The sequence below is a fragment of the Myxocyprinus asiaticus genome, chromosome 18 (assembly GCF_019703515.2).
Source record: "Myxocyprinus asiaticus isolate MX2 ecotype Aquarium Trade chromosome 18, UBuf_Myxa_2, whole genome shotgun sequence".
NCBI classification, from domain to species: Eukaryota; Metazoa; Chordata; class Actinopteri; order Cypriniformes; family Catostomidae; genus Myxocyprinus; species Myxocyprinus asiaticus.
In genome coordinates, this window is record NC_059361.1 from 14,413,786 (window position 1) to 14,436,180 (window position 22,395).

General features: G+C 37.9%; 2 protein-coding genes across 2 annotated transcripts in view; one reads left to right on the plus strand and one right to left on the minus strand.

Moving 5' to 3' along the window:
- Positions 1-1,702, minus strand: part of LOC127455686 (ATP-binding cassette sub-family C member 8-like) — a 36,041-nt gene extending 34,339 nt beyond the window's left edge. The window contains exons 1-3 of the mRNA XM_051723733.1: positions 1,506-1,702; positions 687-846; positions 401-542 (exon numbers count right to left, since the gene is read on the minus strand). Of these exons, the coding sequence (XP_051579693.1) occupies positions 401-542; positions 687-846; positions 1,506-1,526 (323 nt within the window). The 5' untranslated portion in view covers positions 1,527-1,702. The remainder of the gene's footprint in view (positions 1-400; positions 543-686; positions 847-1,505) is intronic.
- Positions 1,703-3,097: 1,395 nt separating this feature from the next.
- LOC127455694 (secretory carrier-associated membrane protein 5-like) lies at positions 3,098-16,030 on the plus strand. Its single transcript, XM_051723754.1, has 7 exons — positions 3,098-3,284; positions 4,568-4,623; positions 4,726-4,845; positions 5,743-5,899; positions 6,575-6,676; positions 6,964-7,081; positions 14,572-16,030. Exons 2-7 carry the CDS (start codon positions 4,617-4,619, stop codon positions 14,758-14,760), a joined length of 693 nt encoding a protein of 230 aa, XP_051579714.1. The 5' UTR covers positions 3,098-3,284; positions 4,568-4,616; the 3' UTR covers positions 14,761-16,030.
- Positions 16,031-22,395: the final 6,365 nt, after the last annotated feature.

A 22,395-nucleotide genomic window follows, 5' to 3' on the forward strand; every position in this document is an offset into this window, starting at 1 on the left:
TAGAAATGCACTAAATTATCACCAATTCAAGTAACAATAAACGTTTCACTAAGTCTAAGTGGGAGGTTGACTAATTGAAAGTACTTGTCCCCCCATACGTTGCATATTTATTGCAATGTGCATAACATTTCTTAAACTCTAATTCCCCACAATATTAATCAGCCGGCAGACTGTGGCTATCATGCAGCCGCATTCACAATTCGAGTTGTAAGTTAAACAGTATAACTACAGATGTAATTAAATGCAGGTACTTTAAATGTAAGTACAATGCAACAACATGTGTACATAATCAGTATATTGTTTAAGTACATAATAGTTAAAGAAGCCTAATTTAAATTTATACTATACAAATAAGTTAATATTCACTGAAGTGATGCAATCATTTAGTTGTAGTTCTCACCCATCTGAGACGATTCCCTCAGCAATCTCACACACCAGCACAAAGAGTAGAACAGTGGTAAGCAGCCAGCGAAACTCATGGCCCGGGAAGTGAAGCCACGTGCTGTGGTGAATGTGAACCTTAGAGCTCTGACTCCCCCAGCCTACACAACAAAACCGCACAATTACACTTTTTCATGTTGTTAATGCTTCTTAATCCAAATTAGAGGACCATGTAATAAAATGTTACAGGACTGCATGGAAAAAAGCCTTCATAACAAAATGTGAGATATGAGAAAGCATCTCACCAATAAAGAGGATGGGAAAGGTGCTGAAAAGCAGAAAAACATGAGGGACAACACCTAGAGCATCCAAAAAGCAGCCATTATTAAGTAGGCCATTATCAACCTTATACGCTGAGGAGTTATCAGTGCCACAGAATGACAGAGTAGTGTTGGAGATGGGAGTCTGAAGAGGCAAGAGAGAGAGAGACATGACTAGATTCTGAGTTAAGCACTATGACTTTATAGTAGATAAAGGCAGCCAACCAATCATGGGACTCTACAGTATATGAATGCTGCAGACCATATATATATATATATATATATAAAGGATTTGTTTTGTGGCTGGGGTATTCTGAGGTAAAGCTCAGTACTGTAATCCTCCATTCCTGAGATGTTATTCCCTATACACTGAGTTAATAATTATGTCACCCTTCTCAAAAAGATGGGAATCTTAACAGTTTGAGTGTTTAAGTTGAGAATTTAAATGCATCATGCAATGCATTATCTATGGTAATTCAAACCATTTTTTATTCATGCAGCTTCAGGGGTCTTTGTGAAAGTCCATGTAGTCTTATCTCTTGCTTGTACATTGAGATTACATGATTAGAACAACAATCTGTCGCGGAAGGAATTAAAACGAATTATTTTAGCCTATGTATTTTCATTCAAATGTTAAAAAATATAATTCTACCTTAATTCGCAATGTACATAAATGTTCTTACAGCATTCTGAAAAACCAAGCTAAGTTCAAACTATTCTGCAATGTAAGACAAAATATGCAAAATATTTGCAATTTGCAAAAACTGCATTTAAACAGTGGAAATGCAATGAAAATGTACTCACCAGTCTATATCCTCGCATCATTTTAAAAAGTGATTATTTCACTTTTCCTACATTCCTCACGACGACTGGTTATTTTCCAGTTCTGAATGCCATGTAAACACGAACAAAGGGTGTTAGAAGTGAGGTTTGTTGCACTAGAACTAAGGTCTTACATTGTCAATCGCGTTCTCTCTTCAGTTCAGTTGTGCACTGTGACTGACATGCGATGCTCTGACAGACTCGCGCTACACAACTGAACAAACGCATGAGCGCGCGCACAAGACTTATCCCAAATGATGGCGTTCAATTCCAGTGTAATTTAATCATTCCCACCCAAGAGTGTTTTTCTCAAGTAATGCATTTTATACCGGTAATGTAAACAATTATTGTAATAAATATAATACATTAGTTAAAAAAAAAAAAAAAAAATAGTAAGCAAGAAGTAAACAAATAATTTAAATGAAATGCCCTGTATCTTTCAGAGGAGTTTTTAGGAGGTTAATAAATCAGTTATCTTAAGGATATGAGTGAATTTATAGTAATCGAGTTCGAATTCACAATAAATCGAATTAAAGTACTGAGCAAAAAGACTCAGTTTTACATTCTAATAATGAGAGATATGAAGCTGAAACGTAGCTATGACATCATGTATAGAAACTCTGCCCCTTAGTGGTCAAATGATATAATAGAAAAAAAAAAAAAAAAAATACATTCTAGATTCTCATTCAAGTCAGATTCTCATTTAAACAAGAATATTTTAATTTCTAAATAATTAAATAAATAAACTTTACGAGTTGCCACCTGCTATGCTTTTTTAAAAAGAACTGAAGGAGTTCTCGTATTATGGAGTTCCGGTACTTGTTTCTGTTCAACTCATCTATTTAAATGTTTAATTATTATATTGTTGTAATTTAATTAGAATTTTAGTTCTGTAGAGAAATTTCTGTTTGTCTACTAAACTAATCTGAAGCATTTAAGCAAAATTATTTAGATAAAAATGTTTCAAAGATCATGAGAAACATATCCTGTGTTTAGTGTATACTGAATATATGTTGGGTACAATTTTGCAATACAACAATTAAATCCCTAGCTGTGATCCTAGAAATTTTAACCTTTATGATTATTAGGCCTGCATTATTATTGTACATCATGTTGTTTGTCTTTTGGGAAAGTAATTGCTTTGTTGAATTTTCTCGATTTGTAGACTTATTCTGTTTGAATTAAAGCGTGTCAAAATATTTAGCAATAGTTGTTTAAAATGTTTTATCACGTTTTCGGCGAGTATTAGAAATGATTACAGAATTTTTTTCAGATACATATGTAGAAAAAAACGACTCAGAATTACAACTAATTTTTATTTTTTATTTTTATTTTTTTTTTTATGTAAAAGATCTTATATTCACAAATGATAATAATGATCGACAAGTTAGATAGAAGGTCAAAGGTTTCTGTCTTCTTAACACACCCACCAAACAACAACTTCAGCACCGAGAAGAGCAACCGCGTTCCAAAGCGATGATTGGCCTTGGAGGCGAAAGAGGGCGTGTCAATAACTCAAGGCGTCTCTCTGATTGGATAAACTTCGTACTTCCAGTTACGGATGTGTCTGGATAGGCGGGGAATGACAGCTATACCTCAAGAAAGAAGATTACAACTACCAATCTTAAGAAACAGATCTGCTTATCTGCGTACTTTGGTTGTGAATTTTGTTTGATATTGTCAACTCCTAACCGGAATATGTGCTTGAGCATGCACTAGAAACCATGATATTTTAGAGTGGCGCACGGTGTGAAGGAGAAGGTAAGGGGATTATTTGTATATCCATTCAAAGTCTCTGTTAATACCAGGCCGCATGGCTTAGATCGAGCTGACATGATGGATTAACTTCATTTACTCAATTCTTACACTAAATGGCCGACAAACAAACACATGTACCGTTACGGCTGCACGTTATTTAATTGTCCTGAGAAAATGTTTCGTGCAGCGTCGAGCAGGATGTTAATGTGTCAGTATGGGTCGCTAGTAGAAAATACCCAGACCTATGGTCCTTGAAAAGCTACTGTATCTTAAGCAAAGAGTTCTTAACACATTTCCCAGCCAGCAGCCTTAGTTGATACATTAAACACGTCCTCTCAAGCAATATCCTAACATTTGGACGACAGTCAATAGTTAGACTCGGTCTTTCCTCTTTCATCCAAAACATGATACAGTTCTTCAGCTGAACTTCAATGTTTGACCAAGTTTCAGGGATGTAAGGATCAACTGAGAACCGATTCCTGACTTTATGTTGAACAACAAGTTTTAAAAACCTTCTCAAATAGCCTATATTTGGCCAAAGTTTACATTACAGTCTTCACGTAACCTTTGTATGTACACAGTAGTAACTATTAGGTTATACAGTGTAATAAACTACATGTACTTAATGAGTAATAATTTTTGCAATTAGAAATTGTAGCTGCAACTTTGTAGTTACTTGTAATATGTATAACAATCAAAAAATATTTTAGCCTATTTATTTCATTTTCAGTTTCATAAATGTTTTTTTCAAATTAAATAGTGTAATTTTTACTACAATTAAATTCTTAAAACTTAAAACTTATAACTTAAAACTTAAAAAACTTACTTATTTTTTATTTTATTTGATCAAATATAAATTTTCTATATTTTTAAAATATTAATTTAATAATTTTGATGGAATTTTGTTATGAAATTGAAATGCATGAATCTTAAAAAAAAATTTGAGTGTACAATTACTCTCAGAAGTGTTTATTTTGATTGATAACACCATCTTATCCTTTGCCAAAATGCTAACTAACTGTATTTGCTCCTTATCTACACTTTCTTGAGAGTGTAGATAAGAGTATAACATTTGCGGTTGATAACTCAAGAAGCTATTTCGAATTGGCCTGACACTTTAAAATTACTTTTTGTTGGTGTAACCTAATGTCTTCAGGCTGATTCAGCTAAATTAAATAATACTTTTGACTTGAATCTAACCAGTTAATTGAGATGTTACTACATAAGGCACATTTGTTAGGTTACCTGACAAAACGCCTTCTATAGTGTATGTTCTTCACTTGTAGATTTACAACTCTGAAGAAAAAGAAGCCTTAAACTACCATCATTATCCCAATGGCTGGTAAGAACCTCCAAACACTTGTTCTAGTTGTGAAACAACAACAGTATTTTGCACAGATTGCAGATTCTATTGCTAACATTTTGTTGTTCATTTGTCCTGTAGACAACAACTTTCCTCCTCTGCCTAGCTTTATTCCTCTGAAGCCATGCTTCTACCAGGACTTTGAGGAGATACCTGACCAGCACCGAACCACGTGCAAGAGGCTATACTACTTGTGGATCTGTGAGTTGCCTATTCTGGAAAACAATTCAAACCAAAAATAATATTTTGGTCTGGTTTGCCGGTGACACATATTAGACACAGTGATCTTGAAGATGTACAGGTTGTGTTTTGTGTTATTTCTTATCAAGTTAGAATTAGTCCTGTAAGTTTGTTTATGTCTAAATACTATGCCTAGTGAAATACAGAGAAGCTCTTGCAAAGGACAATGCTTTGTTTCAGTATAACAGTGTGTTTATACATGACTTATTGTCATCTCTTGCTATAGACACTCCCTGTAGCTGATTCTTCTAAAGGTATTTTTTAAATATGTGTTTTGCACTTGAGTGCATGCTTTCGTATAAATTCTTATTCTTGTTGTTTTTTTTTTTTTTTTATGAAAACCTTTCTTGGAATTATTTTAAATATTTCTCATGGCATGGAATGGATAACTTTTTTTCTACATGTGGTTTCAGTGAGTAAACGGCATGTCAATGTTGTTGTTGTGTGTTATACTTTCTTGTCTTCTGTCAACACCTTATTTTCTTTGGGTAACTTAATATGGCTTAGTCTGCTCAGTAAATATGTGTTTTCAGCTTGTATGGCAGCCCGCATTCATAACCTTTGTGCAAATGCAGTGCACGTGAGGGTCCTTAGGTTACATTGCTTGGTGAAGCATTTACTCTTGTTGACAGCTGCATTTTCTTGCAAACGCTTAAGAGCTCTCTCTCTCTCTCTCTCTCTCTCTCTCTCTCTCTCTCTCTCTCTCTCTCTCTCTTTCTTTCTGAAGTGGTACAACAGAGACCATGCAAAGGCAGAGTGTTATTGTATTGTACACTCTTTGGAAAAGAAGGGTAGCTAAGGGTTACTTCTGTGCAATATTTCCAAAATTAAAAAGCTAAATCCATTTCTCTTTTTCAGTGTATGGTGTTACCCTGCTGGTGAATTTCTTCGGCTGTTTGGCTTGGATGTTTGGTGGTGGAGGAGTGACTAACTTTGGCATGTCAATCATATGGGTTATTCTCTTCACCCCATGTTCCTATGTGTGCTGGTTCCGACCCATTTACAATGCCTTCAAGTGAGCACTCCTCTGCTAGTTGTGGATATTCAGTAGAACATGAATTTAGAGGTCATGCAGTTCTTAAATTAATATTGTACTATACAGAGATTTTAATTTGTAAGCATCATTTTTATTTGTATCTCATAACATTATGTAATATTTATTAATAAATATTTTAGAGATTTAGAGACTTGTTTAACTATTTAATAATTGCAAAATGTATTTAAGTCTTAAACTTTTTTCATTATTATTATCATTATTATTATATAAATAGTTTTTATACATATTTACCAAGAGAATGTGTCAGCTGTTTAAAATTAAATATTTTTCTTAAGAATGTGTAATGTTTGTGTAGAAATCTTTTAGATATTTCCTTGTTAATAGCTACAATGTGTATTTAGGGCCAGTGCCTACAAGTCTTAACATTTTTATTTATTTATTATTTTTATAATTATTTTATAAATAGATCTTTATACTTATTTACAATAAGAATGTGTCAGCTGTTTTAGATTTTCTTAAAAATGTGTTTGTATATATAATATTTGTATAGACATCATTTAGAGATTTCCTTAGAGAGTTGCAAAATGTATTTAGGGCCAGTGAAGTCTTAAAATTCATTATTATTATTATTATCATAAATATATTTTTATACACATTTACCATATTTCTTCTTACATGTGCTTGCTTTCTCAGGACTGACAGCTCATTCTATTTCATGGCATTCTTCTTTGTCTTCATGGCACAACTTTTCATTACAATAATTCAGGCCATTGGTATCCCAGGATGGGGCGTTTGGTAAGAGCCTGCAATTTCAAAGTACATTTATAGAATGTATTTTATACAAATTCTATTCAAAATTATTCTAATTCAAGCGTATATGATATGATAATAATTGAAGTACACCATATAAGGTATTTCTGTACTGTATGCACATTATTTGCTAGAATCTAACGCTCAGTTTTAAGTAGCCATGGAAACTCACATACATCTATGCCTATTAGTCCAGAAATATTGTATGTGTTATTGTACTGTATGTATGTGCGTATAATATGTGTAATCATGTCACCTCTCTCCTGTTTCAGCGGCTGGTTGGGCACTATCTCCTTCTTTGGCACGAGTATCTTTGCTTCCATCATTATGCTAATCCCCACGATCATGTTCACCGCAGTCGCTGCCATTTCATTTATCGCCCTCACTAAGGTACCAGTCCCTCACTGATCCACACGTGCACATCTATTAAACAGGACAGGCCTCTATTTGCCTCATTGCTCATGCAGTCGGTCTGTCTGCCAGTAGTTACAGCTCGTTTGGCTGACATGTACAGGTGCATCTCAATAAATTAGAATGTCGTGGAAAAGTTCATTTATTTCAGTAATTCAACTCAAATTGTGAAACTCGTGTATTAAATAAATTCAATGCACACAGACTGAAGTAGTTTAAGTCTTTGGTTCTTTTAATTGTGATGATTTTGGCTCACATTTAACAAAAACCCACCAATTCACTATCTCAAAAAATTAGAATACATCATAAGACCAATAAAAAAAACATTTTTAGTGAATTGTTGGCCTTCTGGAAAGTATGTTCATTTACTGTATATGTACTCAATACTTGGTAGGGGCTCCTTTTGCTTTAATTACTGCCTCAATTCGGCGTGGCATGGAGGTGATCAGTTTGTGGCACTGCTGAGGTGGTATGGAAGCCCAGGTTTCTTTGACAGTGGCCTTCAGCTCATCTGCATTTTTTGGTCTCTTGTTTCTCATTTTCCTCTTGACAATACCCCATAGATTCTCTATGGGGTTCAGGTCTGGTGAGTTTGCTGGCCAGTCAAGCACACCAACACCATGGTCATTTAACCAACTTTTGGTGCTTTTGGCAGTGTGGGCAGGTGCCAAATCTTGCTGGAAAATGAAATCAGCATCTTTCAGCAGAAGGAAGCATGAAGTGCTCCAAAATTTCTTGGTAAACGGGTTCAGTGACTTTGGTTTTCAAAAAACACAATGGACCAACACCAGCAGATGACATTGCACCCCAAATCATCACAGACTGTGGAAACTTAACACTGGACTTCAAGCAACTTGGGCTATGAGCTTCTCCACCCTTCCTCCAGACTCTAGGACCTTGGTTTCCAAATGAAATACAAAACTTGCTCTCATCTGAAAAGAGGACTTTGGACCACTGGGCAACAGCCCAGTTCTTCTCCTTAGCCCAGGTAAGACGCCTCTGACGTTGTCTGTGGGTCAGGAGTGGCTTAACAAGAGGAATACGACAACTGTAGCCAAATTCCTTGACATGTCTGTGTGTGGTGGCTCTTGATGCCTTGACCCCAGCCTCAGTCCATTCCTTGTGAAGTTCACCCAAATTCTTGAATCGATTTTGCTTGACAATCATAAGGCTGCGGTTCTCTCGGTTGGTTATGCATCTTTTTCTTCCACACTTTCTCTTCCACTCAACTTTCTGTTAACATGCTTGGATACAGCACTCTGTGAACAGCCAGCTTCTTTGGCAATGAATGTTTGTGGCTTACCCTCCTTGTGAAAGGTGTCAATGATTGTCTTCTGGACAACTGTCAGTCTTCCCCATGATTGTGTAGCCTAGTGAACCAAACTGAGAGACCATTTTGAAGGCTCAGGAAACCTTTGCAGGTGTTTTGAGTTGATTAGCTGATTGGCATGTCACCATATTCTAATTTTTTGAGATAGTGAATTGGTGGGTTTTTGTAAATGTGAGCCAAAATCATCACAATTAAAAGAACCAAAGACTTAAACTACTTCAGTCTGTGTGCATTGAATTTATTTAATACACGAGTTTCACAATTTGAGTTGAATTACTGAAATAAATGAACTTTTCCACGACATTCTAATTTATTGAGATGCACCTGTATATAGAAAACTTGGGGCTGGTTTGTCGTGTGACCTGTCAAATGTGATACTGGAGCATGTAGTGGTTGATAATTAGTTGAAGAGTAAATAACAGCCTTTAGGAAGTTATTTACCTAAGTAGTTTGTGCCTGAAAAATGTAAACACTTGGAAGAATATAAATGGCTGACATGATTATTGAGTTTGTTTTTGGAATTGTGCATATTTAAACAATCAAAATGTGACAGATCAATCTAGCCTTTAAGTGCAATTTGATCCATGTTTTGTTTTGGAAATAAATGGCTATTATTTACTTATTTGTAATACCTATAAATCCTATACATATAAAAGGATGGTTGACATTAAATCTCAAGCAAATCTCCATCTAAAACTTTTTAAAATAACATTTTGCTGATTGTTTAATGACCTCATTTTCATTGATAAACAATATGGAAATGGAAATAGACAACATGGAAATTTATTTGTTACACAGCAGGACTATTTTAAATTAACTAGTGAAGGCAAAAAGCTCTGAGGGTGTTTTTTTTTATTTTTTTTTTTAAATAATTTTATCCCATTTCTCCCCAATTTGGAATGCCCAATTCCCACTACTTACTAGGTCCTCGTGGTGGCACGGTTACTCACTTCAATCCAGGTGGCGGAGGACAAGTCTCAGTTGCCTACACTTCTGAGACAGTCAATCTGCGCATCTTATCACATGGCTTTCTGTGCATGATATCGCGGAGACTCACAGCATGTGGAGGCTCATGCTATTCTCCGCGATCCACGCACAACTTACAACGTGCCCCATTGAGAGCGAGAACCACTAATCGTGACCACGAGGAGGTTACCCCAATGTGACTCTACCCTCCCTAGCAACCGGGCCAATTTGGTTGCTTAGGAGACCTGGCTGGAGTCACTCAGCACACCCTGGATCCGAACTCGCGACTCCAGTGGTAGTAGTTAGCGTCAATACTCGCTGAGCTACCCAGGCCCCAATTCTCTGAGGGTGTTTTAAAAGATTTCCTGTTTCAGTGGCATACCCACAATTGAAGGCCTATTTATTACTCAACAATAAAACAAAGAGATGTTTTGTTTTGGAAATAAATGGCTATTATTTACTTATTTGTAATACCTATAAATCCTATACATATAAATGGGTAGTTGACATTAAATCTCAAGCAAATCTCCATCTAAAACTTTTTAAAATAACATTTTGTTGATTGTTTAATGACCTCATATTCATTGATAGACAACATGGAAATGGAAATAGACAACATGGAAATGTATTTGTTACACAGCAGGACTATTTTAAATGAACCAGTGAAGGCAAAAAGGTGATTTAACCCTTTTAAGATCTAAGTTTTTATTTTGTATTTTTTTAAAATAATTTTATCCCATTTCTCCCCAATTTGGAATGCCCAATTCCCACTACTTGCTAGGTCCTCATGGTGGCGCGGTTACTCACCTCAATCCGGGTGGCGGAGGACAAGTCTCGGTTGCCTCCACTTCTGAGACAGTCAGTCTGCGCATCTTATCACATGGCTCGCTGTGCATGACAACGCAGAGACTCACAGCATGTTGAGAGTCATGCTATTCTCCGCGATCCACGCACAATTTACAACGTGCCCCATTGAGAGCGAGAACCACTAATCGTGACCACGAGGAGGTTACCCCAATGTGACTCTACCCTCCCTAGCAACCGGGCCAATTTGGTTGCTTAGGAGACCTGGCTGGAGTCACTCAGCATACCCTGGATTCGAACTCGTGACTCCAGTGGTGGTAGTTAGCTTCAATACTCGCTGAGCTACCCAGGCCCCAATTCTCTGAGGGTGTTTTAAAAGATTTCCTGTTTCAGTGGCATACCCACAATTGAAGGCCTATTACTCAACAATAAAACAAAGAGGGTCAAGTGTTTGGTATCACTGTATAGAAAACTTTTCAAATGTTTTAATGATATAGATTATGATATAATTTTTATACTTCATGATGGTACCGCGGATGGCTGCCTCGGTGTGGAGCGCTCCTGTTGTTTTGTTGTTTTTGTTTGTTTGTCCTGTGTAATCTTTTTCCAGTCAGTTTTACCAGAGACGAACTGCTGAACATTTGACAGCATATACCAGACAATCTTTTCCCAGTTTTTGAATATTCGGACGTTTTGCTGGACATTTTAGTTGGAGGCGCAGCTCTGCTGTTCAAGAGACGCAGGCGAGGGAGACGAGCCAGTGCACTGGTCAAACTCCGTTGGCGCGGATTTCGAACAGCGCTGCCGAGTATTCATCTAGCGAATCTCCGCTCTCTTCCTAACAAAACGGACGAACTACATCTCCTCACCCGCACAAACAAGGACTTTTCAACCTCTGCTGCCTTGTGCTTCACAGATACCTGGCTGAGTGAAGCCATTCCAGACAGCACATTACATCTGCCGGGCTTCCAGCTGTTCAGAGCGGATCGCATCGCGGAGTTAACGGGGAAAACGAGAGGCGGTGGAACATGCTTTTACATAAATGAAAGTTGGTGTACAGATGAAACAATGTTAAAGAGGATGTGCTGTCCTAATTTGGAAGCGCTCTTTATTAATGGTAAGCCTTTTGAACTCGCCATGGGAGTTTTCCTCGATTATTCTGGTGAGTGTGTATATCGCACCAAATGCGTGTTTGAACACAGCGCTGCAACAGCAGGCTGATCAAATCACAGACATGGAACAACAATACCCAGACTCATTTATTATTATTCTTGGGGATTTTAACAAAGCAAATCTCACACGTGAACTGCCCAAATACAAACAGCACATTACATGCCCCACCAGAGACAGGAACATACTGGATCACTGCTATACAACAATAAAGGATGCATATCGCTCTGTCCCTAGAGCAGATTTGGGACTCTCTGATCACTGTCTGGTTCATCTTCTTCCAACCTACATGCAGAATGATGACCTGAATGTGTTCTACTGCAGATTTGAAAGGCCCAATCTCACACCCCACACCCACTCTGACCTTCACTTCACACAAACACCAACACCTCCTGCAACCCCCCTCCTCCCCCTCCTGCTACTCAACCTGCGCTTAAGATCTGTGAAGATGATGTGAGTCGGGGCTTTCGGAAACAAAAGACGAGGAAAGCTTCAGGCCCAGATGGCGTCTCACCAGCGTGTCTTTGATCCTGTGCTAACCAGCTGGCCCCCATCTTCACACAGATCTTCAATAGATCACTGGAGCAGTGTGAAGCCCCATGCTGTTTCAAACACTCAATCATTATTCCTGTTCCAAAGAAACCAAAAATCACAGGACTTAATGACTACAGACCTGTTGCCCTGACGTCTGTGGTCATGAAATCATTTGAGAGACTGGTGTTGGCCCACCTGAAGAACATCACTAGGTCCCCTTCAATTTGCTTATCGAGCAAACAGGTCTGTGGATGATGCAGTCATCATGGGATTGCATCATATCCTGCAACATCTGGACAGACCAGGGGCATATGCAAGGATCCTTTTTGTGGACTTCAGTTCGGCTTTCAACACCATCATCCCAGCTATACTCCAGAATAAATTACACCAACTCTCTGTTCCCATGTCTATCTGTCAGTGGATTACCAGCTTTCTGACGGACAGGCAGCAGCTTGTGAGACAGGGGAAACTCACTTCTAGCACCTGTACAATCAGCACTGGTGCCCCCCAGGGATGTGTGCTCTCCCCACTACTCATCTTCCTCTACACCAGTGACTGCATCGCCAAGGACCCCTCTGTCAAGCTCCTGAAGTTTGCAGACGACACCACTGTCATTGGCCTCATCCGAGATGACGATGAGTCTGCATACAGAAGGGAGGTTGAACAGCTGGCTGTCTGGTGCAGTCAAAACAAACTTGAGCTGAACATGCTCAAAACGGTGGAGATTATTGTTGACTTTAGGAGGAACACCCCAACACTGACCCCCCTCACCATTCTAAACAGCACTGTGGCAGCAGTGGAGTCATTCAGGTTCCTGGGCACTACCATCTCACAGGACCTGAAGTGGGAGACACACATTGACTCCATTGTGAAAAAGGCCCAGCAGAGGTTGTACTTCCTTCGCCAGCTGAGGAAGTTCAACCTGCAACAGGTACTGCTGAGTTACAGTACAGTTTTACTCAGCAGTCATTGAGTCTGTCCTCTGCAGTTTGGACTGCTGAGAGGATTATTGGTTGCCCCCTGCCCCCCCTTCAAGAACGATACACTTTCAGAGTGAGGAAAAAGGCTGGAATAATCACTCTGGACCCCACTCACCCAGCCCATTACCTTTTTGAACTGTTGCCTTCTGGCCGACGCTTCAGAGCTTTGAGTACTAGAATCTTCAGGCACAGGAACAGTTTTTTCCCTCAGGCTATCCATCTCATGAACAGTTAAATTGCCCCATTGAGCAATAACTATGTGCAATACACAGTTTAGTCTTTTTTATATTTATCCAATACATCCAACCTCTTCTGTCATTTCATTCCTCTGAGAAAAAAACAAAAAACATTTGCAATGTACATAACAGATTTGTATTTGAACTGTACATAACATATAACAGATTGTATTAGATTTGCACTACCTATGTGTTTGTGTGTATGTATGTGTGTGTCTGTATGCATGTGTATAATTGGTTTTTATTTTTTATTTTTTATTATTATCTATGACTTGCTGCTGTTTTTGTATTGTTTTTATATTGTTGTACACTGGAAGCTCCTGTCACCAAGACAAATTCCTTGAATGTGTAAGCATACTTGGCAATAAATCTCATTCTGATTCTGATTCTGATACATTCTGAGACTCTCAGCCTAAGAAACAGCTGAAAAACTTTATTTTTTCCTCATTTTTCTGATTTGACATTATAATCTCTGGGTGTAAATAAGGTGGCTCAGAAAACTGCTTTTTCTTTTTGTTCCCAATGATGTCAACTGTATCTGAGAAAAAAAAAAAATTGTTGATTTGATGAAGCAATCAAAAGTTATAGCATTACAAAATAAATGTATCATAGTGAACAAAAACATTTGCATGTGTTCAAAAGCCTCTCCAAACAAATAAAACATAATAATTGTACATAAGAACTAATTACACATGCAAACACAACAATGACTAAAGGTTTGCATAGCATGCAGACATGATTTTTGTAACGAGATTTCACAGAATGAGTGCCTTTTAACTCAATGAGTCTGCATCGAGTCATTTACTTGGCGCCCTCTCCTGGTGACCATATGTAACATTGTGCTTCGTGTGAATATCTAATGATCTATGCATCCCATTACCTTGTGTGGGGCTCATTTTTAATCGCCTCCTCTAAGTAATGGTATGTGATAGTTCCATTTATTTTTTGTGAAGTTATAAGGGAAAACGCGGCATATAAGCAACACTAACATATTTGTCAAAGACATATACTTAGCTATTGCTATATTTTGTGAGTAAATCAAATAGGCTGGTTGTATTCTACTCTTTGAGAGCTTTCCAACAACATATGACACATGGCTATTTGATGAGATTGATGTTTTTACTGATTGCAATAATATGAACAGTGCAATTGTTTTTAATACATTTTCAAAACGAAACACTTCTGATTTGTCTGCAAATTTCAAAGCACTTTTTCAGTTTTGGTCATAATGCCCACACATATTGGAAAGTAGAGCTTCTAAGCTTTCAAACGATACCTATCGGGCCCATAAGAGCTTAAAGGGTTAAAATGAAAAAATAAAAAATATATACATATATATATATATAAAAAAAGAGGTTACCAGTTACAGGACCTAAGATATACACTTTCTCTTATACTGTACATCATATACATATTTTCATAAAAATGTACTGTTATTGTTTATGGCAGGTTCATAATTTCTACCGAGGCAGTGGGGGCAGTATGAGTAAAGCCCAGGAGGAGTGGGTGTCTGGCACCTGGAAAAACCCTCACGTTCAGCAGGCAGCTCAACAGGCAGCTCTGGGTGCCACTGCAGGGGCAATGCAGGGCCAGCAGGCACCGCAGTACTCCACACCCACCTATGACAATACCATGTAAAAGAGTATGAAAGAATAAATAGTGATTAGATTCAGGCTAAGCTGGAAAGCTGGAGATTCAGGCTCACCTGTTGGCCTTAGTTGTATGTGTTGTAGCTGAAAGATGTTATTATCAGGTTACATTTGCCTGATGTGAGAAGAAAGTGATATTGTAAAAACCATGTAGGATTTTTCTTTCTTTTTTTTAATGTTTGTGGTTTGTTTAATATTTTATGTATATATTGGCTCATTTTTAATGTATTTGATATTTAAAAAGTAGTGTCATGGTGATTTCTATATTTAATATAATTTTTTTAGTTATGCTCAAATCTGAAATATTTTATTGGCTAGAGCTAAAAAAATAAATAAAAATCTTGATCCAATATCACGAACGGCTGGAAAAGTGATAGAAATGTATTTGTCAAGTACCCGAACCCTATGTAATATAGAGAAACAGAATGGTTGTGAAGTTTATAAAGCTGTATGAATTAATTAGACTAGTTTCATTTTTATTGCAGATTTGTGTATAATCTGTAGATAATAATTTGTTTCATGTGCTAATTTGACTTAAAATAACTATAGTTGTATATAGATGCAGCTGTCATCTTTAAAAGATAAAATAATATACTGCAAAATCAAATTATATACTGCTACAATGGTGTGTAACTTTTTTTTTCTTTCTTTTTTAAGGGATATTGTGTAAAATTTAAGTAAATTTAACTTTTGTTTGTTTTCCATTTGATACAAAACACCAAAATATGAACAGATTTATCATAACAATAAGTGAAACATAACTGAATAAAAAAAAAGAAAGTACCAAACATCACAACTAAATAAATCAGAAAAAAAAAAAAAAAGTCAACCATCGTTTGTTCTATGGGCTTAATGCATTCATATATGAAAAAGCACTCCCTGTCCAAGAGGGTGCAGTGTTGTTCTATGTCTATGTTGAGACAATATTAGAGCTAAAGCTAGAAAGTACCCAGAGATGCTTCCCCCATCTCCAAACGGATTTCCCCAGACACATTTCTGAGGGCCACACAGCCTTGACTTGCATATTGCAATAAGACAACAACACCACTTTGTCAGGCTAATAACTTTATCGTCACTTAGACACCAATTTAACCAGGCACATTTTCACTTTGTACATCCACCAAGCACGTGTCTGAGCCCAGATTAGATTGTTGACGACAATAAATGGATTTGTCTCTTTTGTCATTTGTATCTCCCTTTGTAGAAGGTGATGAAATCATTTTAAAGTTAGACACGCAGAGTATCCCAGAAGACAAGAGCACTTCACTGCCATAAACAGCACTGACGTCGTCTGCCTTAGAAGAAGAGAGACTCAGTTTGCACTAACGCAGAGGCAATGTAATACAACTCAGAGAACGTATTATGAAGATGAACATATTTTCCAGCTTCCTACTTAAAACAAACAGTTTTATGGAGTATAGCCAATAACTGACACGGCTACTTTGTATTATCCCCTATTAAACCCATACACTGTTCCCACACAAAATTCTAGTGTAAAGGTACAGTGTTACTAGAAGCAGTTTCTCCAATAAGGTAAGGGAGACCGTAGGCACAAATCTTACTGTCATCTAAGAAACGTGCTACATAACTATATTTACTATACATTCAGAAAGGCTAGATCACAATCAGGGGCAGTTCTAGGGTATTCTAAGGGGTATTTGGGCTTAGCCTCTGTGGATATGTATGGGGCCGTCCTTTGATGACATATCAGAATTTAATACACTTTATAATAAAAGCTTCAAGTAAATAAAATAGTAGTAAATCTTTAAAAAAATCACTAAAACTAAAAGGTCCCACTTATTTTTGACGTGCTTTTAACACTATGTACTTTAAAACGTGATAAAAAAATAAAAAACCTCTGTCCCTTTCAGTTTATGCATTTTGTGTAAAGTTGTCAGTTGTATATTGATGCGTTGGGTGTATTATGCTGCCTTCAAGTGTACCTGGGAAGCTCCTACCTCCAAATCAGGCATTTATTAGTACGACTTGTCACGCATTCAATTGGGAAACAAAATACGGAAGATGCCAAACTTAAACAAATACACAGTGAATGACAGCAAAAGCTCTCTTTTTTTCTGTTCTACCAAAAGTGTTAAACTACCAAAGTTTCTGTTCTAAAGTGTTAGCATCTGTCATTCATGTTAACTTTAACATTCTAGAGAGAGAGAGAGAGAGAGAGAAATGTTGTTTTGTATTTGATAACATGTGTTGCATACTGTACAGTAGCCTACAGTAATCCTATTATAAAATACTGTTCACAACGGTTTTAGTTCTTTAACAGCAGTTATTACAGTCCCTTACAGTGTTTTCACAGTTAACATGATAATGAAATAGCTGTTATAACAACTATTTACAAGTCCATATACATTGCCTGAGCATGCATAATTAAATTAGTCAAGAGCAAGGGCTTATGGCTCTCCCCTTGTTATATGATCTCATTGCCGCACAGTCCACCGTATTTTATTGTAAAAGGAGAATTAAAACATTGTAAAATACATGACACACCTATCTTATATACAGGCTAAGTCACTACATGTGTGGGTTATTTATTAAAACAGCAGTTTCTTGGCCATTGAGAAAGTCGTTGGAATTTAGTATAGTATTCTTGGCCTGGGCTTGGAGGTATGATAAACTAAAGGTGGTTAAGACATGACTTCATCTCTCTGTTTTGGTATTTGGGTCACCATGGCAAGTGTGAGGACTCAGACAACAGCTGGCCATTCCAAAATATTGCATTACCACCTAAAATCATCAGTCATTACTCAAATAAACTAGATTTCATTCTGGAGTGGCCCTCCAGCCTTATCAAGACTGTGTTAAGGGGATGAGATGGGGAATTCAAACATGGTAAATATGGTTTTGGGTCATGTTGAGAGGTCAGATAAGCGAGGGAGAGAGAGAATAATGTGTATGGGCTCTAGGGATGGGTGGGGTGAAGAGGTACACAGAGGGAGTCAGTTCTCAGCCCCAGAACAGTGAACACAGAGGGGCTTTATGTCCTCTCACTAGTGGTTGAGAGAGGTTTATCCCCGTGTTGTGGAAATACACACTCACAAACTCTCTCTAGCACACACATATGATTTTGAGTGTGTGCACACGCAGTAGGAATTTCTAAACTCATGTTAGGTTTAGACATCTTATGTCCTTTTTCTATTTCTCCTTGTCTTTGTTATTCTCTTGTTTGGAATTCTCCTTCACTTTATGATCAGCACATTCTTGATTTTGATCTTGACAATCACAGTGCTGGTTTCAAAGCTGACAGAAGTCAGAAAATGTAAAAGAGGAACTCCGAGACACACAAATATCTGAGGGGCTTCTGGTTTGTTTTTACTTGGAAAAAGTGAACCTAAATAGTGTGACTGAAAACTTTTGGGGGTCACTGTATATATTGAAGGGTACTGGAGTCTTTAATAATGTTTGAGGCTGAGCATAGACTTGATTTTGCATATTTGAGTACTCATGCAGATTCAATTGCCAAAACATGATGTGGATTTTAACTAAGTTGATGAACAAAGACATCTGGTAGCTCCATGCTTTGCAAACAATCAGTTTGCCCTTTTTAATGTTACATTACATCATTTGTTGTTTGTCTCTTATTTTCTATTTGTGTACGGCATTCTTCATGTCCTTACAAACTCAGAAACACCTGCAAACAGATAATATAATCCAAACAGATGCCTCTGGCTAACTCTTTTGACATAATTTAATTTGCCATCAATGAGGGTACTTGTTAATGCCAGTTCATTGTTACATTTTAAGCACCTTGTCAGCTTTTGAAGCAAATTCACAACACAGTGTAGCTATTAAGCTATGTGCCGTGGTTAACCTCATGTTCTGTTGAGTTTGACTTTACTGTCTTTGGGCTCTATTTTCGTGAATGCTCAAGCCTTATTCAATTTCCGTGAGAGTGCTAATTCTAAGCGCAATTTTCTAATTGTTTCCAGTGCAAAGCGCAAGTGGGCATGTGTGGGGGTGTTTGCGCAAACTCTGGGTGTATTGTATGGTAATGAAGTTGTGCAAAGCGCAATTTGCTATTTTCTTGAGAAATAGGTAATTGAGATCAGACGTTTAAAACGTCTAAATTCAGTTCCGACATTTGCAGTTTGGAGATTCCACCAACAGGTGGTAATAAAGCTCATGTATAAACTCTTAAAACACAGTGCAACATCAAATAAGTCCCTGATAATAATTTTTTATGTTTTATGAAACAATATTTTTTCCCATGCATATAAAAGGAGAGTGTCACTGTCATAGAAATATGCCTGACATTCATTAAAGAAGCAGTTAACGCACAAAATAATGTAATTTTCTATTCTTATAATTAATTTCATACAGTCCATTTATACTACCAACTTCTTATGAATGTGCTGTATTTTTTTTTTTATATCGCTAGTGCTTAACAGAAAATGAAATATATTATAGGATGCAGACAGTTCAATAAACCAGAGAAGATATTGGCATCTGAGAGTGTGTTGAATGAGCAACCTCTGAGACATGGATTCTGATCCCATGGAAACAAGTAAACATATTCACATAAATAATGGTGATCATGATTCAGATGTTGCATTTTTGCTCTAAGAATGCATTTTTACTCCACTTACTGTTAGGCTTAGGGTTGGAGTTTGGATTAGAGTGTAGAGTTAATAAAATATGCATTCCTGTTGACTGTATTACATAATTTACAGCAAAACTTTAACTTTGTGGATATTTCACCTGGAAAAAGGAGCTCACACATGCCCATTCCTTCAACAATACTTCCAGTTTCAGCCAATGGGGACAGTAGCTTGAATTTCAGTAAGCACAGGCTGATTTCTCGAAGTATACGTCTCTGCAGAACAAAAATGGTGGGCGATTTCAAACCGGGATGGGAGTTTTCAAACACTTTACTTGATTTGCTAAAATCATGTTGGAAGTTCCAAATACCTTTCTCACTTCAATGACATCTGAGATCATCCGTAATTGCAATGATAATTCACCTTTGCTGACTTTGGTTGTTTAACCAACAATTCAAGGTCGGACTAGACTACATAACTTTGTCTAGGCTATGTATTCACAACAAAAATGTTATGCACATGCATGAAATGTTTCCATATATGGGTGTACACCTACCCCCCAGAAAATGAGGACATAGAGGTTCCCTATTTTGATAAGATGGTTTAAAAAAATGCCCTTCCTGGTTTGAAAATGCCCACTGATAGGAAAACACCCATTTGTGTTCTGCAAAAACATCAATCTCGCAAAACGTTCGACCTACTGTCGCCGAATTCACAGTGTAGAGGAATTTTGAAACATATTATCAAGTTGATTTTTTTTTTTTTTTAAACCAGTTCTCATAAGATTAGGAAAGGTTATGAAATATCAACTTCAAAGTTAAGAGGCCTGTGTTTTGTGAACTATTAAAATAGCCTTGGCCTTGGAAATGTTTTACCTGGGTGAAAAAGAGTGTAACTGTGGCTATAACTTGGATTGAGCTTCATGTAGACATCCATGGACAATGATATACTGTATTTGTCCTAGCCCTGGTTTAGCATTCAAACATAAGGTCACTTCCTGTGCCACTTCAATTCAAATGCAATAGCCTCACAACCTGGCAAAGATCCTACAAACGTTTGCGATGATCGCCCGTCTTGAGTAGGTTGACTCTGGCCATAGTCCAATCAGTGCTAATATGGTTCTTGATGTCGTCAGTGTTTTAGAGACTGTGCCAAGTCAGCGTCTGCAGATTTAAAACCCTCGTCTCATCAGGACTAAGCAGGTACTGATTAAGAACCTGTAAAATAAGCAAGTAAGCTTTCCGCATCTTCCGGACTCTTTTCCAATCATTTATTCTAATTTGACTGAGAGTCTATAAACAAGAGAATCCCTGCTACTGTACAATTTTGCCATCTCTCAGCGTCACCTCTGTAATGAGAATTTATTACCTCGTTTCCTTCGTGTGGCCTCTTGATTGCAACTGAGAGCTGATGAGAAACGCAAGTGTGGAATGCAAAGACTGCAGAAATGATCTTCACTGAGAATATGGAGAACAGGACTGATGTCATTCAAAGGGGACTCCCTATGTTTAAAATGTCAGGCAGCAAAGTGTGAGTGCTGTGAGGGAGACTGCACAGACAATTCACCTTCTTTATTTATTCTAACACTTTCAGATCTAATGGCATATAGAAATAAGGATGAGGAGTTCATTAGTTCAGCTGAATGGGGTCCACGCTGCATGAGACGCATTTACAGCCAGCTGTCATTATTAAAGCAAGCAAGCCAGCCGCTGAGGTTTGAAGTGAGATATATTCACACTTTTTTTCACAAAAAGTGATAGTTAAATTATTTACTGCAGCACTCCACAGTCTCCCTTCTCTCTGTCTCATGTTCTTACTCTCCCTCTTCACATCAGAACAGTTAAAGAAAATCTCCCATTGTGAGCAAGTTTTTAATCATTTGATTTAATGGTGGAGATCGACATGAGACGGTAGATAAATCACAGCGACATCAAGACCACAGCAATGTGATGTTGCTGTGTCTCAGAGCAGAACAAGCAGACTTGTGTTTTCTCACACCACAAAAATGTAGGTATATTGCCTGCTGTTATATTTTCTCTTTAACTCTAAAACTTGACATATGTTATGCTGTATGAAAAATTGAACAGCAGATCAAACACTTCATTGGAATTTTACATAAACCATTTGGCAGACAAAAATATTTTGAGTTATAACACACTCAGCTTTATTACTTTAATAACTTGTAATGGAAAAACTAACATGCTGTTGAGTCACTACCCTGGGTTTAAAGGGTTTTGGGGCACTTGTTTACTGGTCAGGCTAGGAGACCAGTAGACCTTCCAGCTGAAGATCAGCTTGGCCAGGACAGGAGACCAGCTAAAGCATCCTAAAACAGTTAAGTAGGGTAAAGTGTCTGAATCCATCTGTAACAGGTTCTTTGACTCTCTCTGAAATGAGGAAGTGGAAGCTAGACGAATTTCCACCTTCTGTCTTTATTGTACAAGTCACTTTTCAGTGTCACCATAAAAAGGTAACACACACACACACAGCGTGTGTCACTCCTCTCCTCCTCTGTGGCTCTCAGCTCCCCTTTATCTCTCTGTCACCTCTCACTGTAACACAGAACTGCTGTTAGTCAAATTGCCCACAGGTGTAACTCCTTATTGCTCTTATCTCCCGGTCTCGCTCTCCATTCACAAATTGGCGCTCGACCACACCCCCATCTCCACGTACCCCCAATCGCCCGACTCAGGCCAGGGAGCCATCCGGCCTGCCCGCTACTCCCCACCCATTTCAAGAGAGGAAATCTGCGGCAGCCATCTGCACCCCCAGTCTGTGGGCCACCTCGAACTTAAACGGGCTGAAAAGCCAGATACCAACAGGTGATCCGCATGTTGGTATCTTTCATGCGATGGAGCGAGGTGTGGTCCGAACACAAGGTGAAAGCCCATCCTAGGAGGTAATACCAAAGGGTAAGTACAGCCCACTTGATGGCCAGACATTCCTTCTCAATGGTGCTGTACCTCAACTATCTCACTGAGAGCTTCCGGCTGATGTGCAGAACCAGACGCTCCTCCCCCTCGACCACCTGGGACAACACGGCTCCTAACTCCCTGTCCGATGCATTGGTC